This window comes from Falco peregrinus, chromosome 4, assembly GCF_023634155.1.
Source record: "Falco peregrinus isolate bFalPer1 chromosome 4, bFalPer1.pri, whole genome shotgun sequence".
Taxonomy (NCBI): domain Eukaryota; kingdom Metazoa; phylum Chordata; class Aves; order Falconiformes; family Falconidae; genus Falco; species Falco peregrinus.
This window is the reverse complement of record NC_073724.1, coordinates 24320931-24344832: the sequence shown is the minus strand read 5'-3', so window position 1 is coordinate 24344832 and position 23902 is coordinate 24320931. Positions and strand designations below refer to the sequence as shown.

The following is a 23902-nucleotide window of genomic DNA, read 5'->3' as shown; positions in this document are numbered from 1 at the left end:
ATCTTGTGCTTAGTGTAGATATATAATAAATCACCATTAGATGTTGATGTAACAGGAAGATGAGAGATGAGAAAGATTTGTTTCTGAACACCCTATCAGCTTCAGTAAATATTACATGATGCTGATTGACAATGTGTGTAAAGCTGATGACATGCTATTATTAAGTATCTGTTTTAATGTATATGCCTATTAGAATAAGAACTTTACAATGCTATATTACCCAATATAATAGGACACTTGATTACATACTTTGAGGCCTTAACTAAACTCATCCATGATATCCAGCTTAATTAATAGTTTTGAAAGCTGATGAGTCAGGGTTTTTTTAATATACCAGAACTAGATGATGTGTGAAATAACTACTTTTGATACTGCCTTTTTTCAAGATGGTCAAATGGACATGAGGAAGAAGAACTTACGTGACTAAAACTTTGTACTTCTGGTTTCATCATAAGCAAGCAGATAAAGACTGTACAGCTCCACAGGACTGCGAGTCTTACATGTGGAATTAACAGAAGAGTTTTGTTACGTCCATTTGAATTACCCCAACATACAAACCATACCTTCATCTCACTGACTGGCTGCAGTTTCTTCACCATCAACCAACTACGGCCAAACTGGTCTCTTCCGAGTATCCATTCATATTCAGAGTAATCTATCACAAAATGTCTAAAAAGGAAAAAAGTCTAACTACACGTAATACCGGACTAAGACACTCAAGTCCACCAATTCACTGCCTTCACCAGGACAGCACTCAGATCTGCAGGTTAGTCTCTAAGTCCTACTGTAAATTTTTGGAGGGACATTAAGACAAGCAGCCAACCACTTAGCACTGGATTTTAATTTCATTAAATTTGAAAGCAGTTTCTAAGCCTTTTTCATTGAAATGTTAGTCTTCAAATGCCTGTCAGAGGAAAACATGAAACCTAACAGGAAAAGAAACCCCTCAAACCCATCCCAAAACTGTCTCTCCCCTGATTACTTACTGGCATCCTCTGGAGTCTGTCAAAATCAAAGCACTGGACTTCATAACATAATATTCCTCTCTCTACAATCACTCTTCTAGTAAAAGTTGTTTACCAGAGGAATTGCAGTGAAATTGCCAGTTAATTTTTCTTTGCTACATAAAGCTAGCAAGTAGCACATAAATAAAATGATCCAGTATGTTATACTACTTCCAAAAGGATGTTTCATTTAAAGAAAGGAGAAGTTGCATTTGCATTAATTTGTTCTCAAAGTGTAGGATTATTATTTTAAAAACAGCTCTACTGTTATTTACACTCAGATTATGATAACACTTAAGGGCTCTCGATACAGCTGATTGTATGAGATACAAAAATTGAAAAAAGGCTGCATTCAGCCAATATTAATTTTACCCTCGTAGAAGTTAAATGCCTAGATGGCCCATATCAACTAGGCACTCATGGTGCAATCTATCTGAATTTATTCATCTTAAAGTTATGCATTCAGCCTGAGCTAATTATCTATGCTTCCTCTCTAATTAATAGGAAGAGACAGGCACCTTAAGAATATGATTCATCTCTTCTTAAGATTGGTATAAAGAAGTGTTGCAGTGATGTTCATGAACTTTTTCCACAGACTAGAGAAAGTCTGAACACCTAGTTTAGACTAGATGTATAGAAAAGAAATAAAGTTACATGAAATAAATCCCACCTTGATGGTGGGATTGCCTGTATGTGCTCAGCATAAAATATTTTAAAACAACTTAGTGTAATAAGCAACCACTACATTTTTCAATTAGTATAACATCCTCCACCAACCTTACTGGTGTAAGTTTCTTACTCTGTGAGTAATTCCACTGAAATCTGAGAAATGAAGACAACTTCTCATGAGTTTCAGCAAAATTTTGCTCCAAGGGCTGCATATAAGTATTTTTCCCTTCCAGATGAATCTAGCAATCTGATGAATATTCCATTTAAAATATTCTTTCATTAATCTCAAACAAAAGATATTTGATGTAAGAGTGATTACATCCAGCAGCAAGGATCATTTTATAGGGACACTGGCAATTCTGTGATTGAAGTTAGTATAGCCAACCCTGTATTTAGGTTACAATCACAAGTCTGATCAGACAAACTTTATCTCTGACAGAGTTCTGACAGAATAGAAATTACATTCCCCAGTTATTCAAGTCAGATGATACTTCAAGGAAGCTGTTGTCAGAGGTGACCAACCAACAGACTGTGAGCTCAGCCTGACTGTGGTTCCCTACTCCCTGCTGCCCTCTTCCTAAGGGCTACACACACAAAAGGCAACCACACCAGCTTGTGACTGGTCGGTCATTGCTAGACCCTATTACCTTCTTTCACAAGGCCCTTGTCACAGAGGAAAAAACATTTTAGCTCCTGACAAGAATAAGGCTGTTAATGTGTATGGGCACTATCCAGCAATTCACATGAATACGTGTATTTTGGTCATGCCACTGGAATGCACCTACTCCCATGCTCAAGTATCACACATGTTCTCCTGATCCCCATTACACCGTGGGGAATGCATTCATTCTCATCACAGGACAATGATGCACATATTTGTCCTGTCACATGAGGGGTAGAAGAAGAGAGAGTAATGGTGTACTCATCCTACAGTACAGATATACACAGACAATTTGATGGAGAAAGGGGTTCTGCAAGCAGCCCTCTTGTTTGTCCACAAGGAGCTGTTCAATCTGTCCCACTGCAGACTGAGAATGGCTGTATTAGAAGGTATGCAAACTGAACGGGAGGAAACAGTTGTGTCTGGAGTATTACTTATGTCCAACCTCCACCTTCTTTCCCAGAAACAATATTAGGAAAAACATCAGTGTAAGAAAAAAACACACCTCCCATGTTTATCAAAACACTCCCATGTTTATCAAAACAAAGTATCATTTGTATCTGCATTTGGATTATCTCAGTTTACCAAGCTACTGAAACCAACACCACTTTTTCATGGTAATGTACTGGATGCAGGTGTCAATGTGTTGGCAGCAGCAGGCTGCAGAGGGGCCTCTGTGAGGACAGACCAGGGGCTGCCCTGTGCCAAACACCATCAGTTCCAGCCAGCTCTGCAATGGACCTACTGCAGGACACAGCTGAGCCCATCAGCCAGGCTGGTGGCACCTTGGGGAAATATATTAAAGGAAGGGCAGTAAACGCTTGGGGGAAGGAACACAGAGGTGATGGGGAGACAGAGAGGAGGAGGAGAAACAACAACAGGGCCAAAGCAGTAGCAGGTGCTCCATACTGGAGCAGGTACATGCCTAAAGGGACTGCAGCTCGTAGAGGACCCACAGCAGGGGATAGGAAAAAAGGGAGCAGCAAGGAGTGGCAGAGGGAAACAGCTACACACTGACTTCATCCTCGTGTGCCACCCATTGCCCACTGAAGGAACTGAGCACAACCTGCGGCAGTAACACAGCAGGAAGCGATGTCTGCAGTGAGGCGTGGAGCCTAGGAAGGTAGAATCTGAAGGAAGGAGGAATCTGAAGCTGAGCCAGGGAAAGTGGAAGGAAGGGTGTTTTTCCTGTATGTTTAAATATTTGTCCTGTTTTTGCTGTTTTTCAATACTCCAATCCGTAATTAAACATATAGGCTACCTGGCAATAAATTCAGTTAAATTCCCCAAGTTGTTCTGCCCATGACAGTACTTGGTAAGCGATTTCCTTGTCTTTACTTCAACCCATGATTCTTCTCACTCCTGTTCCTCCTATTTCCTCCCCCATCTCACTGGAGAGGGGGGGAAAGAAGTGAGGAAGCATCAATGTGGGTGCTTAGCTATCAGCCAGGACCAACCCACCCCATTTCAAATGAAAAGGGATGAATGGACCAATGGCAAATTACTTTCACTACCATTAGCCAAAAGTTTCTTTGTTGTGATCCAACCCATCTAGACTCCAAAAGCGAACCTTTTACCAGACAGAGAAATGTCAAAGCTTCTAAGTAAAAACTAATTCAAGATTGACTGACTTACAGTGTTTCTGGTATAAGCAGGAGGGTCACAAGACATAAATGAATAGCTTCTCCTTCCTTTCAATTTGCACAAGTAAGAAACATTTAAAGTAAACAAGTGTAGCTGCTTATTTAAGACCAAGTTGCTTCTCTACAGTTTTTAAAACAAAGGAAAATCTGTTACTTGTCATACAACTAATATTCAGAGGATGGTATGTCCTCATTCTGAAAATAGTCATGAATGTCTCATAACATTTTTTTTGGAATTCTTTTGATAAACCACTTCTGTATTTCTTGTGGCCTGGGAGATATTTTAACTATGCTATTTTGAACAGGAAATCAAAAAATCAAACCCCAAACCACCCATTTTTCATGACCTAATGAAAAATTAGAACAAAGGTTACAGAATTATCCATTCACAACTTTAATTTTCCCCCAATTAATATGGCAAAAAAAAAAGCTTCAGAAATGGGGGGTGGGACCAGCTCTAATGCAGAGATATTTTACTAGCATTATTCATTGTAAACACTAAAAGTAAGAAACCTTTACAACCAAATACAATTATTGGAAAACAGATTTGAAAACAAAACACAAGGTTCACAAAACTAGGAGGTTTTATAAACCAGGAAAATATTTACTCTGGAAAGAACACTTGTACAATTAGGAAAAGAAGGATTTTGAGCTGCACAGCTACCTGATTGTAAATTACATAGATCAGATTCTTCCACAAAATGTGCAAGCCAAAGGGCAAAAGCATTTGCACAATAAGGCATATACATTAGCCAACTTTTTATGCAAATTCCAAAGATTTGATCATTTACAAATTTCAGTAAGCATACAAAGGAACAACTTACTCCCTCATCAAAGAGAGAAAAAAAAAAACGGTGAATGTACTTAGTTTGGGGGAATATTTGAGGGACAGAAATTAAACATCATCAGATTAGGCAATGATTACAATGTAAGTCTTAAAATTAAGGATATCAGAAACAAGAAATAATTTTAAGACTAGAAATATCTGCCTACAATACAAGAAAAGGCTAAGTGGGTTCTTGGAGTCTGAAAGAAAAAAAAAATAATCTTGAACAGACAGTGTAGAAATGCATACACTGTATTACATCAATACAGGAAAAACAGCAATTTAAGCTACAAATTACACAGGTTCTTTCTGCCCTGTGTGAGTGGAAAACTCTTATTCCTTCCCTCCCCTCCTCCTTTCCTTTCTTTTCTCTAGTTCTTTCTCTCTTTCATAGCAACCCTAGGAAACTTTTAAATTCCTGCTGTTAAAACAAAACATTATTCCTTCACACACAGGTGCTAAGAGACAAAATCCCAACACAACAGAATGAAAATTATCATCACCTCAAGACTATAGTAATTCACTTCATTTTCATCTTATTTTTTATAACATTTTAAAAGCATAAATAAATATTAAAAGTATTCAAAAAAGGCATTTTTTCCATTTTCTTGTGGTACACCAGTATCAACTTCCTTTTAACATTTGAACAGTTTCTCGGTAATAGCTCCAGGGGTCTCATTATCTTTTGGCCTGGACCAGAGCATGCTGCAAATATGTCTGAAGTGAATAACATGCTTTTTCAGTCATATCAGAATGTCTTTAAATTAGTTTTTAAGAAAGGACATTTTCCTTCACTCTGTGCCTTTAGGTACAACACAACATTAAGTTTTTAAAGGATGGATTCTGTTTATCAGTGAGAAAGAACATATAATTTCCTCTGTCTAACATGCATTTTTCAGGACTAATATTTTACTGCTATTAGTAGACAACTGCTACAATAGCCAACATATGTAGATATTATAATAAACTTATATGAACTGGAGACATGATGCTTCTTCAACAGCTAAGAGGAACTTTTGTAAATGACTAATCCATGTCAACAGCTTCTAATTTTCTTCATCATAGTTGCCAGTGCTGTCAGCAGTGCAGAATATAAACAACAACAAAAAAAAGGATAAAGTGCCCTTTTATTTTACTGACTTTGATTTCTAATTAAACAGCTTTTGTAACACTAGAGATTCCCTAAGAAACATGTTTGCGTACAACACCATACAAACACCAATCTGGCTAGTTTAAGACAATGTCAGAAGAAAAAAGGTCTGTATGAGCTCTTCAGCCTAAGATTTCCTCATAAGTATGGCCGATCAACTGATTCTTTAGTATGTAGAAAAGAAAGTAAAAAAAAAAAAAAGGCTATATTGACACCATTATGTTTTAGTTTAAAACATCTGTTTAGAATGTGAAAAATTCAAGATCACTCTCCTTGTGAACGTGAAGCAGTTCGAAACTCAAGAGTGCCAGAGACACAATTCTTGTTTCTTAACAATCCATTTCAAATGTCCTGTCTTCCTCCTATCCCTCTCCTCAACCTAAACTAATTTTATTTCATTCCTCATTATCCCCAAACTTCCTCTCACACACTCAAGAAGCCACCACACAAACTCTTCTGCAATCCTAATCTTTCTAAACCATGACCTACCCTATTCCAAATTCCCTTCTACTCAAGAATATAAACTCAGACTGAATACCTCTTGGACGCAGCTGCTCGACTCCTCCAATTCTGCTTGCTGAGGTACTATTATCGCTACCACTCTATCATTACTACTCTTGATGCTGCTGCGCCTTGCTGCTTGCCTCCTCCGCAACTTCTCTCCCCACAAGGCAGGCTCTTCCACTGGCCAGCAGTATACAGTACTCCCTATTGGTGAACGTGACTCTCCTGGTATTAAAACCAGATTCAGCTGCTGGTCTGACAGGGATTTACCACAGGTCTGCACTTACTAAAATCCACCTAGAGAGCACCCTAAAGGCAGAAGCAAAAAGTACGTTTATGAGAAAACAGGATATATGGAATCCATATTATTAATGAGTCATTGCAAAACTACATAGCAAGAAGTGTGTGTGGTCAGATTCTGTTCAACACTTGGTTAAATAGCCTTCTCCTCTTTCATCTTCCTTTTCTCAGCATAGTTGCCCAAATGTAGTCTTTCTGTTTAATCCTAGCAGATACAACCTGTTCAGAAGTAATGATTGTTTCCTTACCTTTTCTACTTCTCTATTATACTTTACCATCCTCTTTATCTCAGTGATTCCTCTTATAGATACTGTTCCCTCAGTAACTGTCTTTACCCCAGTTAGCAAGTGGGATGTGTGTCAGATTACAAAGGAATAGATTATATTTATGTAATATAACCTTAAAAGTTACAGTTGAGTCTTGCAGGCTTCTACCTTTGAATCAAACAGATTTTGTCAGATTACATACACTGCATATAAACTAGAGCCACTTCAAAACCACAAGCTTATTTCAGAACCTAACTCCCTCCAAAACTACTTAACAATTCATTTCCATCTGATTCTTGAAACAGAGTCTGTAATCAAAATTACATAAACTTTTAACATTACTTTTTAAACAACCAGAGCTTAAGTGGTAAGAGAAAACCCACCGTTGCACAGCTGGAAAATGTTTTCATTCACAAGCACCCTGCTTTCTGTATTGTTCAAAATGCTTTTATGATTCAAGTAAAGCTCTCTTCCTAACTTCTTGTAGGCAGGGAATGTTCTACTCCACTGCAATACCTAATAACAAAGTTATTTGTTACAAAATAATTTGCCAATGTAGCTGATAGGACCTTACAGACAAAAGTAGACACTATTACCATCCTTTTTTTCCTTTTTATACAAAATATGTTGCATTAAGTTAATGAGGGAAAGACAACACTGCATATGCTATTATTACTCATAATTGCTTATTTCCTGCCATAGAGAATTTGTTTTGAGCTATGAAAGAATATGAACTCAAACTATACATGACCTCTGTTTACAAAGAAACTATATATGAACGACAGACTTCAGGGCAGGAGAGGTATTCTACCTTGCAGCACCGATTTGTTCCAGTTTCTGCCTCTAGTTTTCAAACAAGATGGCTTGCACTTATCACTGGTAAATGGGTACGAAGTCCAGCCACGTCAGCTGAAACAGAATGGTGGACGGCAAGAAGGACACTGAACTTATTATGCAACACCGACACTATTTCTTGGTAAGACACTACTCCACTAGTAGGGAACCATCTCAACATATTCCTCTAATGCATATAGACACATGCCTAACCAAGACACTTATTTTAGTTCATTACTGAAGATCTCCTGTTAAGCTTTTCAAATGCTAGTGACTTTGCGCTGTAATTTTGGAAAAAAGAGGGCAGTGCCATAATCTCAAGTACATTTCTGCATTCTGTACACATGGTAAGCTTTCCTGCAGAATATCTATATAGCAACTTCTGAGAAACTGCGTTAAAACACCTTTTAAAGTATAATTTCAGGTCAGCGTTTTTCAAACTTTTCCATGGGAGGCACAGAACTATCTAGAGATTCTCTTTGTATAAATACTGTACACCATAGCCCATCCTGGTTTCCTCACTATGAATTGTCTTAGAAACTCTTATGTGCTCCTAGAAAGTGACTGCTCCCAGGAAGTCCAAGGACCCTAACATGAAAAATCATTCATTAAACTTTGAAAAGTGCTTGCTAGTTTACATATTATCCTCCTCCCCCCAACCCAATGTATGTATTTTTCACATGGAAACTTGATCAGGAAGAGAAAGATGCATGTCCAAAGATGTGTGACAATCAATGCTAACAAAACTTAACGGAACCCAAGCCTTACATTCTAAATATAAAAATTTACTTTTCTTCCAGGCAAAACACTGAAGCTAACAATAACTGGGAGAAATCAAACTGAACCAATGTTTTTGAACAGCTGTCTAAATACAAAGTTTAAATTACGTTTTCCTGTGGTTCAAGAAATCAGTACAGCTTGTTCTGAGCTTTTCTCCTGCATTTTTCCTCCCTCTACTTTAAAATAACATTGTACTGTAACAACTTTGAAACAATTCTAAATTACCAACCTTTTTATCTGTCTCAAATACAGACAGCAAATGCTAGCTGTACCTTAAATCTTTCAAAAACAGCACCTATTTTCTTACAGTTGTTGCAAGTATTAACAAGTAATACAAAGACAATTAAAAAATAATATTTTTTTATCTCCCTTAAATAAAAAAAACAGGTAGTTTTTAATCCCTTTGATCAATCATATTTTTAGATAGGTCACATTTTAGAAAGTATTGAGAAAAAATCCTTCGTATAAACATCACAAGCAGTACAAGAGAGACAACAGACAAGATGCAACATCCACTGCAAAACACAGAAGTATTTGTACCCAAGTTTGACTGCACTTACATATATAAACATACATTGACTTACATACACTGCAGCTCTTCAGAAATGTATCATATTTACTTTCAATAAATGTTATTAAAACAAAATATTATTAAACTTGTGATAATGTAAATTAGAAAATAGTGATAAAACAAGGATATGTATGACAAAATAATAGATTGAATGAAAAGCAGACTTGTCTGTGTTAATTAATGTGACAGTTCAAGACACTCGATATGGAAAACCAAAATGAAGCATAAAAAGATCTATTAATTCTAACTAAAACAGTATGAAAAAATTATGAAGAGTTAATGAGTGAAAAAACAAACACCCTCCCCCTCTCCTATCCAAATCTGAGCACCGAATGAAGACTGAATAGAGGGTTTTTCTTTGTTTGGGTTTCTCCTCTCTGTTTGATTAGAAATCACTAAAGTATATTAAAATGACAATTACTCAATGACTTCAAAGCTTAAGTAGAACTGACATGCTCACAGGGAGGCTGCATTTAGGCTATGATAAATAGGGTACCACATTACTCAGCAATGTATTCTCTGATGATATGGGACAAATCTAAGCTGTTTAATGAAATATATCACCTGCTTTGACCAACAGCCATTTTTGTGGTTTGGGCTTTTTTTTTTTTTTGGACATCGATATGAACAGAATTCAACTTTGTTTTTTCTTTCATAATTTTAGTAACATTGTTTTTTAAGATACTTCAGTCTTCTGATCACCAAGTAGGAGACAGTATCTACTCGTTTATATATGAACATTCATATGTATAACAGAGTTCAACTCATTGAATTAGCAAATGAAATTATTTTTTAAATAGCGTTTGGGAAGAAAATGAGATAGAAGGGCGCATGACTGGATTTACTGGAATCTAGTGGAAGGGTAAAGCTGCAGTGAGGTAGACCTTTTGTTTCCGTTCATCAAAACACCTCTGCCAAAGCTTTAAATGTTCAGGATTGAGTTTAATCACATCACTAAGTGTTCATCTACCAGGTACAGAACAAATATCTTTGTAAAAACATAACATTGCTGTCTTAGACTGGCTGAATGTTGGTGCAGATCTAAATGCTTATGCTTCCACATAAATCTGCTAATACAAACTTGTATTTAACAGGGTTTCAAATGAAATACACCAATAACAGAGCTAAAAAGGGAACAAAGGATATTTGTTTGCTTCTATTACCATAGTAAACCCCATGGAACTTAGCTAATTTTAGAAGATAGTTCTGAAGTCACACATATCTAGAATTAAAAGATACAAATCTGCTGCTCCTAGGGTCTTTGTACAATATAGATTATTGGATGTTAGAGGACATTTATTCTGCAGCAAATCTTCAATGAAAACATGTTTTACCTGCACTCCTCAGCTTAGTCCAAAAACACCAGCAGCAAGTTTCACTATAAAAATTCTGTAGCCATGTAGTTATCCTGAAGGATGTAGGGGAATCATTATATGAATTTGTGAAACCTGCGGACTGCAGAGGACTTTGCATAGCTCTTAAGAAGTCACAATGGCTTTTATATATGGAACTCAGTGACATGGTCTAATGTTTCTGCTATTTTTCAGCATGGTTGTGCTTAACTTTAGTTAAGAGTCACATATAGGAATATAGCTGGAAGAACATACTGGCTGCACATTTAAAGAATACAGATTCAGGTTTTAAAGTTGCTACAGCCATAGTTTCTGACTATCAGGTGATACTTATCTAAGCTACCTCAAGTCACAACAGAACAGGGTCTTTAAAGAAATATGGACTTCAACAGGCAGGAAAAAATATATGTCATTAGATCTACCAGACAATGTATTTTATTGTATTATCTGCATGTGATGAAGTCAGGAAAAGCTGATGAATATATAGGTCCCTACCCTTTGTCATGTCCTTCAAGAAGCATCACCCAGCTAAATATATTATATATTTGCAAGTGGGCAAGAGTTTACTACATTTCCACCAACTTGAAAAGCTTTAGTGCAGACAACACCCTGGCAGATGCTGGTAGAGCTTCAGGGAGAAGAGTGCTGCCCTACTGGGTGAAGCTCTATGCTTCCGGAAGCGCGTAGGCTTTATTCCGTGCTCTGCAACTCAAGAATACAGCCTAAACCCACCTCATTTCATGACCACAATACAAGGTGGCTAGTCTCTGGATGGCACATCCTACTTAATTAGAATATACAGCCATCTTAACATTAGAAGTCTTGTTAATAGCTTTCGGAAAATTGCATTTGTCTAATTTTTCAGATGAGGTCATAACTGTTGGCCTAAAAAGGAAAAGCCAGTGCAAAACCGATGATGGACCCAGGCTGCCAAACATGGTCATTAATACAATAGGAATTCCCTATTGCTTGTAGTAGCCACTGGTTTAAATGACACACGCAACATTTTTGAAACAAGTGATACAACACTTCATTCTGTAGCACAGCTTCTAGCAGATAACTGCCTCATCAGGCTTGCACGATAATAATTTTTCATACTTAAAAATGCACAAAAATCTTTCAAACTGTATGAAGAGATAGTAAGCTTTTCATGGGCTAGCTATGTTGCCACTGATCTCATTAACAAGGATACAGCTAGAAGTGATGTATAAAGAAAATTTTAAATTGGACAAGTGACAACAAGTTTTCAGCTTTTGCCTTTGTACAAAATAAGGGACAACCTGACTAAGCAGTAGTAGTAAAAAATATTCCTAAGAATTACTGATCATTCATTAGTGAACAAAATATAACTATGGCAAAAATGGTACTTCAGTTCTTATGTTAATTCAAAGGTATACCGCACCTGGGACTAAAGAAGGCACTCTATTAGTAAAAGATGGCCTTTCTATTTGTTGCTTAGAAAACCCACAGCTACAAAAATGTACCTGACTGCTGGACTTCTCTAAAGATACAGAAAAAACAGAATCCTGAAGAGCAATCAAAATGCTAAAAGCTTCAGAAAGCATAGCTTATGAGGAAACATTGAAGGAATGAAATTTGTTAAATATATATATATTTTTTTAAAAAGAAGAGTAAAAGAACATGGGATATCAGAGTAGATCAAAAGATTTAGAAAATTTTCGGCATAACGTCTGGACAGACATTTTAAGCATATACAATTCTGTCTCCAAGAATTTGTTTAGATCATTTATGTCTCTTGTGGTCTTACCTATATGTAAGCACATGAAATAGAAATCCAGCAATCTTTCAGTCCTGCAGTGTCACTGTGAGGAATCATTAACCTTACAGAACCTAAGGTGAAATGTTTGAGATGCACTTAGTAGGTGGAGCTAGCTGGCTTGGAGGGGTGGGCAGGGGGGGGGGGGAAGAAAAAAGGATCAGGGTCTCACTGGCTTGAAAGCACTGGGACTACAATGCTTCCTTCCGGGTATCCCTAATACCTAACTGTATCAGTATTTACAAGTACTGTTTATGTACAAGTACATTTACAAATGTTTTATGAAAACAAATTATCTATTATTAACCTTCTGTTAAGAAAATTGTAGTTTAAAGTAAGGAATAAGGCTACATTATTTTCTCACATATTTTGTTACAACACACTGAACCTAATTCCTCAAGGTATGTAAACATAGGTGTAACTTCAAGTAGGTGGACAACCTAACAAAGGGACTATTTCGTCACCCAAAAACTAGTCAGTTCCCCTACATGCTAGTGCCCACAAAGTGTATTTGATATTGGCTGTCGACAACAGCATGTTCTAGAGCACACTATTGGTGCATGTTTCTGTGTCTGTACATGCAGGGAAGAAGACAGCAGGAGATGGCAGTACATTCACTGCCCACAAAGTAGCCGGAATGTCCAAGGTCTGGAGACTCAGCTCTCCAACTTGTTGTATGCTGGGTGGGGAATACACGCGCAAAACCTGAATCTGAGACATTACAGATTACAGGTTTAGAGACCTTGTGACCCACAGAATCACAATTCCTTCCCTCTCTTTTCCATCTGAAGATGTAATTACTGTAGCCTTTGAAGAAGTTGAGCTCAGGAACACAAGACTGAAAGAGACCACTGGAAGCGTGACTGCATTCAGTTCCATCCTTATTGCCAGCTAGTGATAGATGTCTTGCTCAGAAGATTGACAGAACACGTATTCCACCTGGCATTACAAATACAAAATTCTTCCTTATGATCTGTAACAATCAAACTGTAGTAAAATGAAAAATACAGCCTTAAAATTCACATGCAGACAAGAAAGAAAATTAAAAGCATAACCAGTATTTTAGGCTCCTGCAATAATGGACAGTTAGATAAATAAATAAAAGTTGCAAGTGATCCTATAGAGGAAGGCCATATAACACAGGAATAGCAAAACAAGATATAATGCTTCAGATCTTATCTGGGGATGCAATCCCTAGTCTTTCTGATAATTTAAGGCTAAACAGGACCCACTCATTAAGCACTTCGGGATTTCAATTACAATAACACTACTAATCACCTGAACACTTTGCCTGTGTGCAGCCAGTAATTTCTGGTCTTCCAGTAAAATACGTCAAAAAGCTAATTCACAAGCCAGAGGAGAGAAAATGATTCTCACTGACTTTAATGGAAATAAAAAAAAGGTCCTGAAGTATGGCATTAAGGCTTCATTTCCCAGCTTCAGAAACTGTTCATTCTATTGTACAATCCCATCAATAAATACAGCAATTGACATCTAAAAATATCTCGGATCCCTTGTTCCCTCTTGTGTGCTTGGTTGGCTATTCTAGAATTTCACCCCTCATTGCCCCTTAAGAACCTTTTTATAGTGCCTCATCTAAATTTATGGATGACCAATATATATCTTCACTATATTCTCCTGAAGCATAACACATCATCTTTCTTGCCTTTGTAACTAACCCACTTATAACTGGTGTCAAATATCAAAATCCAGAAAATGGATGTCTCTCCTCCCACTATTGTTTCTCTGTAAGAAGACCCATATGATTGATGAAAGTGGATATACTGCCTCCCTTTTCACCTACATTATCAATAAAACATGACTTAGATCAGCAATTGTATAGTATCTGTTAATTGTCTTAAGACACATGCTCATTTTTCCTTGTGCAGCCATAAAAACATGAACTGAAATAATAAAAATAACTTCGTTCATAGTCTTAGGGTAAAAAAACTCCTGATTAGTGACATCCAGCACTGGGAAGGGTTTCATTTTCTGAGGGCTTATAGGCTCAACTATAGCAACTGTTGTGAATCTCAGCTGATACCTGAATTAAATTACATTTAACTCTAAGTCATTCCAAGTAATTTGTTACTAATAGTGGGTTTAACAGCTGTTCATGTAAATCATTGTGAAAGCTTTTAAATTACTGGATTTATTCAAATCTTTAGAATATTTTTTAATATTCAAACTAAAACGGATTATAACCTGTTTATCCTCTTTTCCAAGGCGCCTGCAGAACAAGAGAAATAAAGTCAGTCATTTTTGTGTGAAACACACAGTGCATGATGCTCCCTCCTATCAGTGATATAAAAACATGTAAGTGAATTCATGTTTCAAGCATAATATTAAGTAGTGAAATAGAAAACTGCAATTTTTGAGTGAAGTATATTACCTAAGAAAACCCTTAAGTATATTCTGAAGCTTTTTCTCTCCAGGAAAAATAATTTAGTCACATCAGTTTCAGTGATGTGGAAAATTTCTTAGCTTCAAGGTAAAGAAAACCCAAACATACAAAGGTTAAAAAAAAGTTGAGGACTATGTATGTAAAACCTTGTATTGCATACTTAACAACCCCATGGACACACACCTGAGTATTTTCACCTCATCTCACATGCAAGAACAATAAAACCAAAGTGATTTTAACATCTTTGGGGTAAGAAGGGATACCTATAAGCAGCTAATTTACAGTTCAAAATCCTGGACACACAGCATGTATGTAACATGCAACACCACAAAATTCAGAAATCAGCAAAGATCTATTCAACTGCTGTGGTATACGCCCAGATAGCAAGTCAAATTAATTTAAAAATATACATGTGTTCTTCAGACTTTGCAGGATTCAAGTCTACTCGCATGATTACATCTCAGTAACTCAAGTTCACCCTTCTCAATAAGCATGCATCAGGTTTATGGTCATATAATTATCAGTTTTCATGGTTAGAATTTCAGGTTCACGTGGGAAGCACACTGTGGTGGAGGTACAACTCAAAAGTTATTGAAATAAAGTCCTCATCACCTGAAACAAGCTTAAAACAATGAAAAAAACAGTAGGAAACAATCACACAATTCTCAATCTCAACTTCTTTTCACACCATAAAAAAAAAACCCAAACAAAAACACCCCCAAAACAACCAAAACCAAAAACTATTGCTGAGATCTTTGAGACAAATATTTAAGACAGCCCAAACAAAACTCAGATCAGCATTTTCACTTACTTGCTCATCTAGAAAACTACACTACATCATGAATTAAAAGTTCTGCTTGGACTTTCATCCAATTTCATTCTGTTAGCAGGAAAACTTAGTCACGCTGAATAAACCTAAACAGTTTGTCTATATTGGGAAGATTTTCCTGTGTTTGAATGTAGCTTTTAAGAAAGTAAGCTAACATTACACTGATTATCACTGATGAGCCAGAGTAAAGCAAAGTAAATTGAGGTCACCAGCTTGTCAGGTAACCTAACAGTCTTGAAATATGCACAATAAGACTTGTAACAGACCACTTAACCCTAAAAATGTTCATATTGTGTATTACACTCTAATTTTGTGGGCTTTTTTCATAAAGGTTGTCATTAGGATTTATTTCCCCTTTAAATACTCAATAATTTTGCATAACCAATACGATTTCTGACATGAACTGGTGGTTTACATGCTAAAAATAGTAAGTAACTCCCCTTTTGAGGAAGATGGAAGATGTAGAGTTGTGATTGAAACACGCTTTTCTCTAATTAGAGCAATGAATCAAGATACCTGACTGATGTAGCTTTTTCTTGTTAACAAGTATGGGTGTTACGATGCCAACAAATACAATTAAAAGATTTTTTTTTCAATATTTGATAATTAGAAAGTGGATGAATCCACCTCAGGTACAACTCCATACAACTTCATTAGTCATTCTCTTGAAATTTTTGTCAGAACTGCATACACTCTTACAGCAGAAACACATTCATCCTTGTAATAGCAGAATACTATGGTTATAAGTATTGAAATTATTATAATTATTTATTCCTTTTAACAGATTAAAACATTTCTAGACATACTGTACTGAGGATCCTACCTTTTTATTGATTCTAGCTACGCTCCTACCTAAGCAAACTACTAAGGAAAATAATGCATTTGCTGTCTGGAACAAAGCTGCAACATTGACTTGTGGCACAGTGTTTATTGCAGAAACAAAACATCTACAGGCATTCGTAACACTCATTGTACAGTTACAATGGAAAATTTGATCTGGAAGCACAGGACCCATTTTCTTAACTCTATGCAAGAACTAACAGATGTGTGACATGACTACACATATTTTTAAAAGACATCAAAGGCACTGTGCACATTTTTTTCCCGGCCTACCTAGGCAGGATCTAAGCCACATTACCAAATATAATCAAAAGATACAAGTTAAAAAAGAAAGAACACACACCCCCAACAAAAAACCCCACCAGAAAACCAACCCAGAGATTCAAAAACCTTTGTTTGAACATCAAGTTTTATTATTAAAAACATACAACTAGAGGCCAAAGATGTTTTATTTATAGTCTCATTTTCAAGTTAGGAGAGATTATCAGGAATTTGTGTTCATGGCATTTCTCACAAATGTAGGGTAAGGATTCTTTTAAAGGATTGGTTTTGCAGGTAGGTAAGACACATAAGGGGGCTAAATTAAAATATGAATGTATGACTCTTACAGTTAGGGCTTTAAAAAGCACACTGACTTGCTAAAATGGTGTAGTGCACTGTCAGAAAAAAAAAAAAAAATTGCTGAGAGGCCTACCTACAGTCAACTGGCAGGGCTACCCCTGCCTTCACACTGCACCACAACTCAGTAGCGGTACAAATCTCTAAGCCAGCATGTCACCTCGGGAGGCTGTTACAGCTCTTTCCATGTCTGCTTTTGCAATTGGTATTTCAACGATCTTGATGCCCAGTGGTGAGTTACCTTCTGGAAAAAATAAAAACCAGGATGAACGATGAGAAAAGCAACCTCTTTCCCTCACAGCTACCCAGTCAAAACTGGATGTTGTGCTCCTGCGGGACGGTTTTGCTCTGTCTCAAGAACGTGGCTTGTTTCTTGAACTTTCAAACTTCTTGAATGTTTCAGGAAAAAAAACAACACCCAAAACAAACCACAAATAACTATTCCCACACTCAGCAACCCTTTAAGAGATAGGTTTACATAGCATTACTTTACTCTTTCCTCACAGTTTTACATTATTTGTGCCTTTTTGTTTATGGCTCCAGTTATGACCAAACTGTAATACCATCCTTAAAACCTCTACACAGAAACGCAAAAAGTTTTACGAGGAAACGCTGTCTGAAAGGCGAGGCGCTCCTCAGTCTCTCTCGTAAGCGTTACTAAGAGGGATTTGAAAAGAGGATTCCCTCCCCCTCCCCCCGAAGACAAACTGACTTTGAAAAAGCACAAAACAAGGAGAAAAGGCCGCGCCGGCCCGCCCCGCGCAGCAGCCCAGGCCCGCCCGCCGGCGCCACCGGCACCGACTCCCGCCCGCCCCGCGGCTCCGGCCCGGCCTCACCCGCAGCACCGCTCCCCCGCCACCGCCACGGCACAGCGCGCTTGCGCCGCCACGGCCCCGCGGGCTCCCGGCTGCTCCGGTCTCGCCATGTCCGCTTCCTCCTCCTCCTCCGCGGCCCCGCTGCGGCCGGTCACTCACCTGATCTTTGACATGGACGGCCTCCTGCTGGGTGTGTAGCCTTCGCCCCTCTCCCCCACCGCCCCCTGGCCCCCGACCCTTGCGGGGCGGTCCCGCTGCGCCACTGGGCCCGGCCCGGCAGCCCAGAGAGCGTGGCCGGCGGCGGGCAGCCCCCTCCTCTCCGCAACGCGCCGCCCCTCCGCCGGGGCGCCTCCCGGGACTGCGGGGAGCCGGCCGGGCCGGCCCGCCTGTTGCTGCTTTCTGGCGGCCTCACGGCTCCGGGCGAGCTGCCAGGGCCCCCGGGGCGGTGTTTGTTAAACCCGGCTGAAGGGATTAAAGTAACCGGAAACGATTTATTTCCTTCTCCTCCTCCCGCCGCCCCCTGCCTTTCGTGGGCAAATTTCGCCTGAACTAAAAGAACCGGGGCTGAGATTGAGCAGGGTGCTTACCTTTAGTGGTGGAGGACTGAACGAGCTGAGGGCGACTGTGAGGAGAGGAGTAGGTTGGGGTTAGAAGCCGGGGCGAGGGGGTACGGAGCAGGAGTTTCCAGTGTGCAGAGCTGGAGGAGCCCGAGCCCCCTGCCCCGCGGTGGGGCTGCGGCGGGCGTGTTTGAGCATGTAGAGTTGCAGCCTCCGACTGAAAACGTCTGGAAATAGCTATCATTTGTACCGGTGGACTTTCAGCTCTGCAGGGTTGCCTGCAGTGCTAAGGCTGGATTGTATCTTGAGGTTTGAATAGTTGGTATGCCTAGAACAGTATGTGTCTGCTCTGAACTGTTTGCCGAGTCAGGGCCTTCTGCTGCACGTAGAATAAATTCCTGTAGAATAAATGGAGGATTTTAGTATGTAACTTGTTTGTTTGGTTTTTTTTGAATAGTCCATGGGAATTATCACACAGCAAGCAGCTTTGGATGTGGGTGACTTCTTAAAAAGTGTGAATATGAGGTGCGTTGTGAAACACAAGTTGTTGCAGTGTCTTTCCAGAAGTCTAGTGAATTGCTGTTAACAAGAAATGTGCAGTTTTCCTTCCTTCAGGCCTGTAACAGGTGAAGTTACCATGGTTTAAAGCAAAACCGGCTTTACTCGCACTATCACATATCGTTTCAAGTGTTTTAGAACCTTTTTCTGTTTGTTTCATCTGCACTCTCAATAAGCTATGCAAACCAGCCATTGAGTTATTTCAATTCTGTTTGCAGTTTCACCACTGAAGTCTTAAATAGCCTGAGGTTATGGTTTTTGGTTGGGTTGGTTTTGGATTACTGTAGTTTTTTGTTGTTTTTTTTTTTTTAATCCAGAACCAATTATTTTGATTAAATTCGTATTTGAAAGTTTCAGGGAAGCTTTTTTAGTTACTGCTGCTTTTTAGCAGAATTTGAAAATCTGCTTCACACAGAATACCACCTGAACAGGACGGTATAGGTAAGCAATATGAATCTTTAGGCTTTGATGTGGATACGTTTCTGTTCAAGTTTTACGTGAATTTATTTTGCACAGCTGTTTATAGGAAAGGTGCTTTAGCTTTGGCCAATGTTCTAGGAACTAAACACATTTTTCTCAGATGCTATCCTGTCTATGTTTAGAAATTGCCTTTCTGTAACATCCCAAACAGGCAAAACCAATACAGATTGAGATTCTGAGTCTTGTTTAGTTCTCCAAACTCCTGGGGTTCATACAATGAAGAAGCGTTAAAAATACTCTAGATCATGAACTGTACCTTGTACTGGGAAAGTAATTATAGAAGATCCATAATTCTTGGACCTAAGTTTACCAAGATTGAGACACTTGAGGTATAAACCTACTCCGTGATTAAAGTCCTGTTGTGAAGTACAGCTCCAGAGAAATACTTTGTCACTTTCTGAATTCAAATAAAATTGCAGACATAAATTATGGCATTTTGTGTGCTTCTGTATAACATATATTTACATAAAGAGTTTATGCTTGCTGATATAATTTATTTTTATTCCTATATATGAGACATCCCTTGCACTGATAGATATCTGGTATGTTGTGTTTCAATTCCCCTAGTTATACGCTACAATGTGGATATGATTTCTTCTGTTTAAAAAAGTTGTGTAGAAAGTGTGTTGTGTTTCAGTAATCTTTGAGCTGTGATGAAAGCTATAATTATGTATAGAATTAAATTGAAAATACTTGTGTCTTCCAGTACAGAGGTGCACCACCCTGATGTTTTTCATGTGTATTTCCTCTAAGAGGACTTGTGTTGGCTTCAAAATACTTAACAGTTCTATCACAACTTTTAACATAATTTTTGGTGAACCTGTTTGTTTGATGCTGAGTTGTGACCCTTGGTAGGCAAAAAGGCAGTCAGGAAACTTCTTGAAGTTCCCCAAGTTTCCTAAACGTTTCAAGAAACTTGAAATAATTTGGGGGAAGGAATGAAATAAGGGGCACACAGGCTAGATGCTTGCTGCTTGACATGTCTACTGTAAATCTTCTGAATGAGACAAATGGTTATACTGATGCAAACCTGCATGAGAGATAAGATCCCCTTTAATTTTCTCATGAAATTTTTAATGTGTCACATAATGTTAATCAAAGATGATGACATGCGTTGCCTACGTATTTCTAGAAGCTGTAGAAATTGGCATAAAATTGCTTCCCTTGAAAGAGCACAAATAATTTTCAATATTTGCTATGTAAAACTACACTTTTGTAACTTTTAAAGTATGTCCATAGCTGGTTGCATTTTTCAGAATCTGAAGCTTTAGGGCTTGCAGTAATTTTTACTGTGAAGTAGTGTGTGAAAATGTATTAACTGTTTTTGGAAGTTTTGACAGAAACCTTGCAGATTTTATAGAACAAATACAATTTGATCTATAAACAATGAAAAATTGAACATGAAACTGATCTCATGTAATGTGCTATAAACTGTCTTTCTATAGATGATATATGTACTTCTGATTAAGGAAGGTAGTATATCTTCTGATAAGGAAGATTTCCAAAATACTTGTGATTACTTAATAAGTTTGTAAAATCCTTAAATGAGGTCTGAGGTACTTAAAAGGTTCTTAACTTTGGAAACAATCCAAGTGTTGACCTATAGAACCTGCATATGTACACTTCAGTGACTAATGCTAGCCTATGTGAAAGTGTTGCTGAGTCTGATCTGCTGTGACTTTATCTCCCCCCATCTCTTTAACATAATTGAGACTGATTAAGTTGTCCTTGAGTCCCACCTTGATACATCAGTTTCTCTTCAGCAGGGAAGTTCTTGCCCCTGAACTGCCAGTAGAAGTACTTCATCCCTTTCATTTGGAGTCCTTCTGTTTCATTATTTGAAGTGTTATCTAGCACCCGTGTTTTTCAGCACTTATAATCAATGCAATTCACCCTTCTGGGGATTCTCCTTTTGGATTACCTTCTCTTTCCCTTTGAGCTGTTGAATGAAATCTTAGGCTATTTTGCCTGTTGTTGCAGTTGCCAGGAAATTAGCACACTGGAAAGTAATGCTATCATTTAGTAAGTAAAATATGTGAACAGCATCTCTGGACAGTTTGTTATTTAATAGGTAAAATTAATTGAAGGACTTTTTTTTTATAGGGAACTCTAGCTGTAATAGAAAAAACAACCGTTGTACTAGCCTATTACAGTTACATCATGCTTTGTTACACATATGCAGCAAGATCTAGCTAACAGTTTATAAGTGATGCTCGAAAAGGAATATCTGAACTTTAATTTTTGGTGTACTGCTGTAAGTATTATTTTTTTTAAAATCAACATTTGTAGTGTTAAATTTCTACTTGCTTTCCTGCAGCAAATCCTAACAATAAATGCTCAGAACTTGTACAGTAAATTGCTTTTTCTTAAACTGCTTTAGTCTTTTCCTACAGAAGACTACTGTTCTAAGTGCTAGTCTGTAGTATAATTAAAACTATTAAACCTACTTATGTGTGCACTTACCAGACACACACAGTACAGGGTTAGCTGGCTAAAATAAAGTAATAATAAAAAAAAAACCAACAGAACAGAAGTTAGAGATCTTTGATACCAAAATAAATATACTTTTGTTACAGTTATACATTATACTGTTTAATATCTGATCCTGGCATTTTAGCATATTGTAAAAGCATACAAAACCAACACAGAAGGGAAAATCTATGGAACTTGTATGAAATATACAACTAGAGTAATGCCCCCTAGGATCTATCTTCTCAATACACTGCATAGGTTTTCTTTTGAGCTAAGAGTGGGTTTGTTGTGTAATTGTAGCCAATAGCTTCACCACCACCAGAACACAGGTAGGATTTAATGTTGCCTTTGTTGATCTATGCCAAAACTTGTCAGGGGCTGAAAATATTTTAAATTCGAAATTATATTCTTTACCACCTGCATGTATAATATTAACCTTTCGTAACTGACAAATGAGCTTAGGAAAACTGCTGCAAAGATGTTTCTTCACATTGTGCGTGAGGCTGAACTAAAGCAAAATTCACATGCAGAGAACATGAGACTTCAGTGTGGAGAGTTTAGTTGTTTATATTTTAATTTTTGTTTGTTAGGAGTACTGATCATTTCCTGTAAGTTATTATCCTTACCAGTGCCCCTTAGTGTTGTGAAACGGCATCTTCACATAAGATAAGTCAGCACATTCAAGTAGATCTAAAAGAGAGGTGGTTTCTAAAGCAGCTTAGTTTTGCAAGATACCTTTGTCGTAACTCCAAGTCGCATTGGACTGTAGAGGCACAGGTATGGCAGCTTGTTCTGACCATTTGTAGAGGGGCGAGAAGTAGTTTAGGCAGCTGGGATCAGAAGCTGCTGCTTTATGCAGCCGCTGCCTCATCTCTGCTGGATTCTTGTGTGCCATTCCTAAGCAACTCCTGCATAGCTGGTCATACAGGCAATCTTTGGTCTGTCATCTAGAACGAATTAATTTGCACTTAAACTCAATGCAGTGTTGTGAGATTCACAAGAGTTTTGGCATGTTTTCTTTCTCCCCAGTGTTACTTACCCATTGTCACAAGGTCAAAAGTGAAAAAATGTACTCTTACTTTCATTTCATTGCACAAGTTGCCTAGGAGATTGCTGTTACAAGAAAACTGGTACAAGTTCCATGCTGGAGTTTGCTTATGTGCATGCTGTCTTTTATTTTACAGTGTGAATGGGAGGCTAAAACGGCTTCCTATTTCTTCTGCATCAGAGCAAATAGCACCAATTCAACTAAACATCACTTCTCTCTAGATTGTCCTCTATTATGGCTTAAGTGCAGGAATTAATCTTCTTAAGCTATAAACTGGCAATCTTGTAAGCCTATTTTCTGCTTCTAGGTAGTGGAAACATACTTTCTTGCCATTCCCCATTTCCATCTGATTTTGGGGAACAAAGAAGGATACAAAAATACTGTTTTGCCCCTGTGTTCTGTACTTGTATTTTGTTGCAAAAACAAAGAGATTAAGGATATTATTAGATTAAAATACCTCATAGATGCTTCATGAGCAAATTTTGGAGAAAAGTAAAACAGGCCCTCATTGAGAGTTACATAACCATTAATAGAGCAAATAAGATTTCTGATATGCTTGAAAGTTGACATTTTAATTTAACAGCAAGGAACATTTTGGCAAGGACATAACAAACATACCAACCTAGAGTCTAACTTCTATTATTCCCATGATTAATTTGCAGATTGTCTATCCGCATGGTTGCTTGTTGTTTGTGGTAAGAATAATCCAGAATTGGAGCTTAGTTCAGCATCTGTAGAACAGTTTTGGGTTTTGTATTTTTTCATTTCAGTAATGGTTACTGCATTTCAAAATTCCAGTGGCAGCCTTAGCAGTGATCTTTTTTTTTGTCCCTGGGGAATTAACAGAGAAATGCTCCCAAGCTGAAAGACCCATGATTTGATTTTAATGTTGCACATAAATTGACCAAAAATGCAACATATTTTTGGGGCTTATTTATTAGTTG

General features: G+C 37.9%; 2 protein-coding genes across 11 annotated transcripts in view; one reads left to right on the top strand and one right to left on the bottom strand.

The window, feature by feature from the left end:
* STS (steroid sulfatase) overlaps positions 1 to 18925 on the bottom strand; it is a 120239-nt gene extending 101314 nt beyond the window's left edge. The window contains exons 1-4 of one of the 10 annotated variants that reach the window (XM_055801133.1): positions 18003 to 18925; positions 17105 to 17272; positions 7835 to 7932; positions 6492 to 6766 (exon numbers count right to left, since the gene is read on the bottom strand). The gene's annotated coding sequence lies outside the window, so the exon portion shown is untranslated. The other 9 variants (XM_055801139.1, XM_055801130.1, XM_055801134.1 and 6 more) reach the window with 9 other exon arrangements.
* PUDP (pseudouridine 5'-phosphatase) overlaps positions 17896 to 23902 on the top strand; it is a 75369-nt gene continuing 69362 nt past the window's right edge. The window contains exon 1 of the mRNA XM_055801140.1: positions 17896 to 18033. Within this exon, the coding sequence (XP_055657115.1) occupies positions 17952 to 18033 (82 nt within the window). The 5' untranslated portion in view covers positions 17896 to 17951. The remainder of the gene's footprint in view (positions 18034 to 23902) is intronic.